The sequence below is a fragment of the Fonsecaea pedrosoi genome (genome assembly GCF_000835455.1).
Source record: "Fonsecaea pedrosoi CBS 271.37 unplaced genomic scaffold supercont1.5, whole genome shotgun sequence".
In the NCBI taxonomy this organism is placed as follows: domain Eukaryota; kingdom Fungi; phylum Ascomycota; class Eurotiomycetes; order Chaetothyriales; family Herpotrichiellaceae; genus Fonsecaea; species Fonsecaea pedrosoi.
This window is the reverse complement of record NW_013550611.1, coordinates 779,772-788,399: the sequence shown is the minus strand read 5'-3', so window position 1 is coordinate 788,399 and position 8,628 is coordinate 779,772. Positions and strand designations below refer to the sequence as shown.

General features: G+C 52.1%; 3 protein-coding genes across 3 annotated transcripts; 2 read left to right on the top strand and 1 right to left on the bottom strand.

The window, feature by feature from the left end:
• Positions 1-283: 283 nt before the first annotated feature.
• Z517_07757 (uncharacterized protein) lies at positions 284-1,450 on the top strand (the record flags this gene model as incomplete). The annotated part of the gene is made up of 1 exon (XM_013426278.1): positions 284-1,450. One exon carries the CDS (start codon positions 284-286, stop codon positions 1,448-1,450), a length of 1,167 nt encoding a protein of 388 aa, XP_013281732.1.
• A 250-nt stretch (positions 1,451-1,700) lies between these two features.
• Positions 1,701-2,467, bottom strand: Z517_07756 (uncharacterized protein; the record flags this gene model as incomplete). Its single annotated transcript, XM_013426277.1, has 3 exons — positions 1,701-2,293; positions 2,355-2,405; positions 2,452-2,467. The coding sequence occupies 3 exons, from the start codon at positions 2,465-2,467 to the stop codon at positions 1,701-1,703; spliced, it is 660 nt and encodes a 219-aa protein (XP_013281731.1).
• Positions 2,468-3,541: 1,074 nt separating this feature from the next.
• On the top strand, positions 3,542-5,371 carry Z517_07755 (uncharacterized protein; the record flags this gene model as incomplete). Its single annotated transcript, XM_013426276.1, has 2 exons — positions 3,542-4,599; positions 4,879-5,371. The coding sequence occupies 2 exons, from the start codon at positions 3,542-3,544 to the stop codon at positions 5,369-5,371; spliced, it is 1,551 nt and encodes a 516-aa protein (XP_013281730.1).
• Between the last annotated feature and the right edge of the window lie 3,257 nt (positions 5,372-8,628).

Here is an 8,628-nt window from a genome sequence, read left to right as displayed (position 1 = left end):
CAGCCAGCACCAGTCACCGCAAGTTCACTCAGCATCGCCATTGTCACACCTCCCAACCAACTCCCATCACCCGCACACCACTTGGTGCCCAGGCTGGCCCTGTCCACTGAGCCATTCAGATTCCACGCGCTTTTTCGGGGGAGCGCTGGGCGAAAAAACCAATCTGCTGGGCTCTGAACCGATGCGGTGTCCGAAGAGATTTTTTTCAGCTCAATGCAGTTTACTCTATCGTTGTGCTTGAGTCCATCCATTGACTCAGAACTTGTCCCGAAATCTATTCACAATGTCTACACGGGGAGATGACCGCTCCTATAAAGTCGTGTACGCCAGCCGAACCAGAGATGAAATTGATGACCGGGTCCACACCCGGAAGCCAAGGCGGGAATATGACTACGATGATGAGTATCGTGTTGAAAAGTCATACTCACGAGACTATCGTGATGACCGCATTGAGGTTGATAGAAGATCAAGGACCAGTGACATACGCACTCAATTGCCCCCACCAGCAAGTGCAACAAGGACAACTTACGAAGTCGGCCGCGATAGAAATTCCGAATCATATGTCAAACGTTCCAATGCTGTGATTATTGACCGACCCCATGATCATGGTCGATACGAGTATGAGGTTCTGCGACCCCAGCGGAGAGATGATGGAACTTACGTCGTCGATCTTGATGGCGGACGCTCCCGCGGCTATCTGGTTGATGTCGACTCGAGGGGTTATGACCGAACTCCACGCTCAAGATATGCCGATCCACCATTGACGACGTCCAAGAAGGTTGATGACGTGTTTATGTATGAGAACATTCGAGGTGGAGGTCGTGATAGAACAGTGAGAGATGTTCGTTACAAGGATGTTCAGGTTACGGAAGAAATCGACGACGACGGTCGCTACAGCCGCCGCGGGCGCACTTTGGACGCTCATATCGACGATATTGCTCCACCGAAACGACTCAAGAGTGCAATGCGCGGCGGCAATAATTCTCCACCCTCTCTCGCGGGACGACGCAGCGAACACAGTGTAGGATTTTACAGAGATCAAATCAGTCACCACGATGCTAGTGAAAGCAAGCACGAAAGACCCGGGGCCGAGGCACACCTGGCTGGTCGCTATCTCGTTGGTAATGGAGAGTTTGAGGACGGTCTCTATGCGGCGGGTTACACTCGCCGAAACAGGAGTCGAAGCCGCTCCCGAGTGAGATACGGTCCTCAGAGGAGTGACCCGAGGGTCCATGAACACGAGGAAGAGGATGATGAGCGACGGACATATACAGAGGAAACAATGCGACAATATGAATACGAGGATGACCAACAACCCCGGTATCCTCCTCAGAGAAGCCACTCTCGAGGCCGACACCACCACCGTCACCACCGTGATGATGACCGCTCGAGCTACTCGGACTACGAGACTGAAGTGGTCAAACGAACCACAAAGGAATATTACCGATAGGATTGGAACAGTTCGATCTATGGCCTGGTTCCTAATGTACTATCAGGATGTGGCTTACCAGCCAAGGAAAGTGGACCTTGTTGCAGACATATCTGTGGTATTTCAAAACACTAGGAAAGGCTTCGTGAGCATACTATTTGGGTATTGTGTTCCTCGGCTCCTGCACTCGCCACTGTCTTTCAACAAGCACGACGACTTCGCTAGGTATCAATCCAGACCAAATCCTACGCTCTTGCTCACTGCCCCTCCTTCACTGAGGCCCAAATTCCTTTGCCCCGATCGACACGGCAACACCAGCCTTTTCCTCGATCGAATCTTCCTCTGATGGAGCGACTCCCACTTCAACATCTGTTGCTTGTGATTTCGATGGGGGATAAACCGCCTCATCAATCTTCGCAACACCCACGCCCGAGACGTAAGTGCAGATGAGGTAGTAAACGAGGCCGGAAACGGTGAATCCATAGATGCAGGAGAAGGTGTAGATCTTCCAAGCACCTCCAACGTCGAGGTTTGCATCGATACTCTTGCAAAAACCTGGCAGCAGTGGTGCCACCGCTGTGAAGAAGGACGCATAGGCTCTCCAATTGATGCCGACCTTGGAGTATCGGTAGATGCCATGGCCATTGTACATCTCGTGAATGTTGAGCTTCTTGTTGACGATGAGGTAGTAGTGGCTACACATCGTACCGCAAATGGCTCCCATGAACATGCTGTAACCGGACAAGAAAGCCAGCAAGCCGGCCGCGTTTTTGATTATCTGCCATGGATTCGACACTACACAAAAAACGGAGATGATCAAAGTGGCACGGAAGATGTTGATGTACTTGGGGCAAAGACCAGAAACTGACATCCGGTTAGTTCCGTCGGCTCGACTTTTTCATATCAATGAGCTGCAAACACTCACTATCATTGGAGAACGGATACGTCCCAGCGGCAATCTGGTTACCGATTGTGGCTGTTGTGGATTCCCCGTGGTCATGTGATCATGCCACGTGACCTACTAATGGCACCTGCCATTCTACACTTGATACAAGCAGTAGATAGCTACCTTCGGCACTCCCATAGAAGATAGCTAGACAATCAATCATACCACACCTTTACAATTGGTAGCAACGCTTGCCACGCGTCTCTGGAACCTCCGAGACCAGATCCAAGAGCCCTTTTAGGCTCCTTAAAGCCGTCGGAAACCCCACGGTTTGAGTGACTATCTGCCTGATGGTGCACCCATCTGAGCTACAGATCCCCCAGAAGTTCGTGGACCTAGCACACGCCCTCAACAGCTACTTAGATCTCCCAATAGCACAGAGCCAGCGGATTCTCTGCCCACCGACCCTCAGGGCCAAGATCGGCCACCTTATGAGGCATTTTCGCCCATCGGCAACTCCACAATCCAGTGGAACTCGCACGACAGCACGAGCTCGTGCAGTAGAGGCGGAGCTTCCGCCCTACCCCATCAATTGGCCTGTCGACCCATCAGCAGTCCGAAAGGCAATCAAGGACCTCTCAACCGTACTCCTTGACTTGGTGGTTGAAAAGGAAGATCCAACTCAAAAAGACAATAGTGTGACTGGAGAAATCGGGACGGCGCAGCCACGCCCTACACGGCCACTGGCATCGGCAGAGACACGGAGGATTTAACGTGCTCGAGAGTTACTTGGTGGACAGCCCCCCGGTGGTTGGCCTGAATCCCCCGTACGACGAGGACAGCAGAGCTCGGACCCCCCGACAACCATTGGTGAACCATCGACTACCGTCCATCAAGCTTCTAACCTGTAGCGCTCATGCCGGAGAGCCCAATCAGAGCCTGATTTGGACGATCTACCACAGGCACTAAGGAGCGAAAAGCTCATCAACAGACCCGTCCGCCCTGAAGACGTCAGACGGATCAACCATCTTTTTCACGAATATAGGGAGCAGCAGACCCTCTCATCACCCTCAGGCAGTGAACACACTGATCGAAGGATTGCGGATAGTCCACTACTACCCCCGGTGCACAGTGTCACGTCGCGACGCGGCACAGGCGTAAGCCAGGATATCCCACGACCAGATCTCACAGACCTTTTGTCACAACAGAATCCCCAGCCACCCAAGATGGCAGATCAACAGAACGGCGCGGGTGACCCGCTGGCAGCTCAAATGAGACAGGTCTTGGAACAGATGCGAGTTTTGAGTCAGACCGTCCAACAACTACAAAACGCCCAACAAAATACTCAGGGTACCCAAGGACCTCCCGGTCCCCCTGGTCCTCCCGGACCACCCGCCAACAATGGCAACGGTAACGGTAATGGTGGAGGCGACACGTCTAGATACGCCAGAGAGCTCGGCTACTTCCATCCGGACATGCCAGAGTCCTACGGTAAAGGCCCCATTGTCCACACGAACAGAGAGACTATCTTTCGGGACGTCCACCTATTTATCGATCGCGCAGCCGACATGGCACGAGTCCACGGTTTCGAAGTGATCAAGAAGAGCCTCTGGCAATGCCTTCGCGGATCAGCCCTATCCTGGTGGACAGGAGTTCTATCAGACATTGAGAAGAGATTGATTACCACCGGAGGAACCGAATTGGAGGAATGGCGCAACTTCTTGGTCAAGCGATTCGCGGAGACACCGTCGGTGGCCCTCGCAAGAGTTATGTCAGCCAACTATACAATGCAGGACGCGCTAAACAGACGGGACCCCCGCGATTTCGCGTCGACAGTCATGCGAGATGCGCGTGCCGCACACATGGACAACCCGTTCAATCAGCTGACTCTCATACACGGACATATAGATGTCGACTTACGCAGAGACATCCCAGAACCTAAACCTGGGACGTCCGTAGAATCATATCTACATTTGCTCGATACTAGAAAAAATATCTGGTTCGAAATTGCAGACAGGAAGGCCGCAGAACTGCAAGGTCAGTACAGTCGCGCTCGGGATTACCGACACCCATCCACAGGGGCTGGCGGACAGACTTTCAGTGGTCCCTACCAGCGCCGTCAAGGATATCAGTCGGCTTTTCCGAGCAATTACCCTTCCGTTTCTGTTAACGCTGGTGCTTACCCTCCCCAACAGGTCAATATCGACTACAGTAGACGTGCAGATACACGCGGGATACCCGCCCCTCAATCACGACTACAGATTACAGCAGGGCAAGCCGACGCGTACGATTCACCAATGAATCGATCCAGTACAAATCGCGACGTCAGACAGAACGGACGTACCGTATCATAAAACTAGGGTCAAGGCACTAGATTCCAACAGCCCGAAAGAGGGTCTACTGCTGGAGACACTAATAACAACAGCAACGGCAACCCAGCCAACGCACAGCGTTGGAATGACCGTAGCCAACAAAACCAGTCACAGTAGAATCCCCAGCGCAGCTGGCGCGATACAGAGAGAGGTAACCAGCCTTTCGGAGGCCAACGCTAATGGGGAAATAGACGGTGGAGCCGTAGCGGTTATCGTAACCGAGGCGGATGGAACTACCGAAGCAACTATCCTCTGCAGGAGGCATACCCGGTTAACGCAACGCACGAAGAAGAAATGGAACATCCTTTAAGCGATAACCAATATGGAACCTCCCAGGAACGATATAGCACCCCAGACGAACTCGACTCCCCGGAGGATTATACTACCCCAGACACTATAGATAGCCCCGACGTACAATTCCCCGAACCAGATACGGAGGACCCGGGCGTCTCTTTCGTCTCGGCATTTACGGCGAAAGCATACCCAATCGTTTATGAAGGCTGCTCTACGGATTTCCCATCCAAGAACGAGCTACATAAGCACCTTCGGGCTAGTGGGGCATGCAAAACGGCGAGGCCATTAGTGCAGGCATGGGCCGCCGATGTCAGCGGACAGGCGCCTCTTAAGGTCATTAAATCAACGGCAGACCTAGGGACAGAGCCGGCCTTTAGTTTTAGAGATTAGCGTTTTATAATACTCGCAGTCGGAAACTCCAATACATGTAACGAACAGAAGGAAATATGCGCCGACACCGGCTACACTATATCCCTAATTGATCGGAATTTCCTTGATTGGATTAAACCGGATGCTAGAATCGTGGATATCCCGGACGTTAACGTCCGAGGCGTCGGGGAGACCATCTAACGCTCAAGACAGGTAGTAGAGATTACACTCTAGATCCCCGGACGCACCGAAAGAGGACCTGCAGTCGCATAAATCAAGAGGACAATCTACATAGTCGACCACCTTTCTCCAAACCTACTGCTCGGTATGGACATCTTGGGACCTGAAGGCGCGATCATTGACGTCCCAGCGCGGGAACTCCACTTTGCCAGCTGTGGCGATTTCCGGGTAAAGATTTCCATCAAGCCGGTTGGCCCGAGAATTGAGGGAGTAGCATAGACGAGAATAAAGACTATCATCCCTGCCAGAAGCGTTATGGCAGTCCCGCTGATGTTTAGAAAGAAGTTTACCCTACCCAAGGGCCGCGATTTTTTACTTGAACCCGCATACATCGACATGGGGCTAGGTGGCGGCGTCTCCGCGGCAGTCGTTAACGCGAACACAATAACTGTTTTGGTTACAAATACCACGGATAAACCGATGGTGATGCCTCGCCATTCTAGACTCGGTCGTGTATCTGACTACGACGCCGAGGGCTGCTACGCGGCGAGTCCGGAACACACCCGGTACATAAATGGCCCGGTTAACTTCTTCAAAAAATCCGCCATGGCCATGCTGACGGCGGCAGCGTTACTGGCCCCGGTCACCGCCACATCATCCGCGGGAGCACCAACCACGGACACTTCGCCAGAGGGTGAATGGGTACAGCCAAACGGCCTCACGATCTACGGCAAATCCATAGAGACCCGTAACAGATTGATCAACGCGGTCACTCAATACGACTAAGTCTGGAACACGGCAAGTCCACGCATCGTGGACCTCCTAGAGGAAGAAAAGCTACAGATCACATTGAAACCTGAGGCAAAGATCGAGCCAAGCAGGGTTTACCCGTTAGGACGGGAAGCCCGTGAGGTAGTCGACAAGACGTTCGATGAACTTCACAAACAACACAAGATGCACTAGACACGTCAGAAAACACCACACGGCTACCCCGTATTCGTGGTCTGGAAAACCGTCCATCTACCTGGAAAACCTCCCCAACGGAAAGGCCGAGCGGTAGTCGACATTCGTGGTCTAAACAAGAACGCAGAGGATGACCCGTACCCAATGCCGTTACAATCTGACATTATAAACGCGGTCCAGGGATGCGAATACATCTCCACGGTGGATGTCCCACAGTTCTTCTACTCATGGCCGGTAGCGCGGAGAGACCAGCACTGTTTCACGGTCGTCTCGCATAGAGGACAGGAAACCTTCGAAGTCCCTGTGATGGGATTCAAGGGATCTCCGCCTTTCGTTCAGCGACAGATCGACAAATTTCTACGGCCCTACCGCGATTTCGCAAGGGCGTACATCGACGATATTGTAATCTTCAGCCGTACGTTAGATGAACATGTGCGGCATCTTCATAAAGTCCTCAGCCTTTTTCAACGAATAGGCCTTTACCTGTCACCGAAGAAGAGCTACATCGGATACCCCAGCGTTCAGCTGTTAGGACAACGGGTGGATGGTTTCGGAATGTCCACCACTAAGGAAAAGATCAGGGCAATTTTAAACCTAGAGTTCCCGAAGACGGCGCGAGATTTGGACATATATCTCGGGCTGACCGGATACCTCCGCCAGTACGTGGAAAATTACTCTAGAAAGGCGGGCCCTCTCGAACGTCGGAAGACAGACATGTTCGGGAAGGCCCCATCACAGGGAGAGTCCAGGAAGGCGTTTACTAGAAGTGCGGTGTTGAAAGACCCGACGGAGGCGGAATTACAGAGTTACCGCGACATCCAGGACTCCTTTCGACAGTGCCTACGGCTCATCCATCATAACCCAACCCGACCTCTTTTCATTGACATCGACGCTTGCGGAGATGGCTACGGGGCAGTAGCCTATCACGTCAAGTTGGACTTCCCGGGCGGGATCATCCCAGAAAATCTCAAGATCACTAAGCAGATGGTGGAACCGATCATGTTTTTGTCAAAACGATGTAGCCCAGCGGAATCACGATATACAGCTACTGAGATGGAAATGGCAGCCCTTGTATAGGTAGTCCGAAAACTGAGACACATGATTGAGGGATCCCCAGCGACTACAGTCGTCTTCACCGATCACTCGGCTACTCCATCCATCGCGAGATAGACAAAACTGACAACTTCGAACGTAGACAAATTGAATATCCGGCTGATCCGTACCTTACAATATCTATCGCAATTTCGTCTAGATATCAGGTACAAGCCAGGTAAGGCACATCTAGTACCAGACGCGCTCTCCAGACTGAAACAATTGAGGGATACGGAGGACCCGGAGGCATTATTCCTCGGCACCTTTTCACATCTAGCTGGGGAACGTCCAGCCCATGTGGTTGATAAAGAAATGACCGCCGTACACGCGTTCAACGGCGCACTAGTAGCGATGACACTATACACGCGCGAACGGATCATCCATAGGTACGAACACGATAAGCATTAGGCACCGATTTTAGAGCTTCTACGAAAGGAAGCTAAAGCGGATAAACAAGACGGAATCACGGATATCCCCAACGGATTGAAGTTCTACCTTGACGACGGACTGATTTACAGTACCGCAACGGGTAGCCCACGCCTCTGCATCCCACCGCCTCTGGAAGGAGAGATATTCCGGATGGTCCACGATGACGCTGGCCATCTTGGCTTCCATCGAGCATACGCAAAGCTCAGAGACTGCGTCTATATACGCAAACAAGTGCGGAAACTCCGCCAATATATCAAATGCTGCCCCGATTGTATCAGGAACCAGGTTCACCGTCATAAACCCTACGGAAGGCTCGTACCAATCCAGACGGTAAATATACCTTTCCACACCGTCGCCATTAATTTTATCGTGGCACTCCCGATACAGGACCACGGACTCGATGTCGTAGCAACATGTACATGCAAAGCAAGTAAGAGAGTAACCCTAGTCCCTAGAAAGTCCACATAGACAGCAGAGAATTAGGCCGCAGCATTTTTAGATCGATGGCTCGTCGCGGATTAGGGTATTCCGTCGGCGATCATTTCCGATCGTGACCCAAAGTTTCTAAGCGAATTCTGGAAATCATTGTTTCAACGCCTCGGTTACTCCTTACT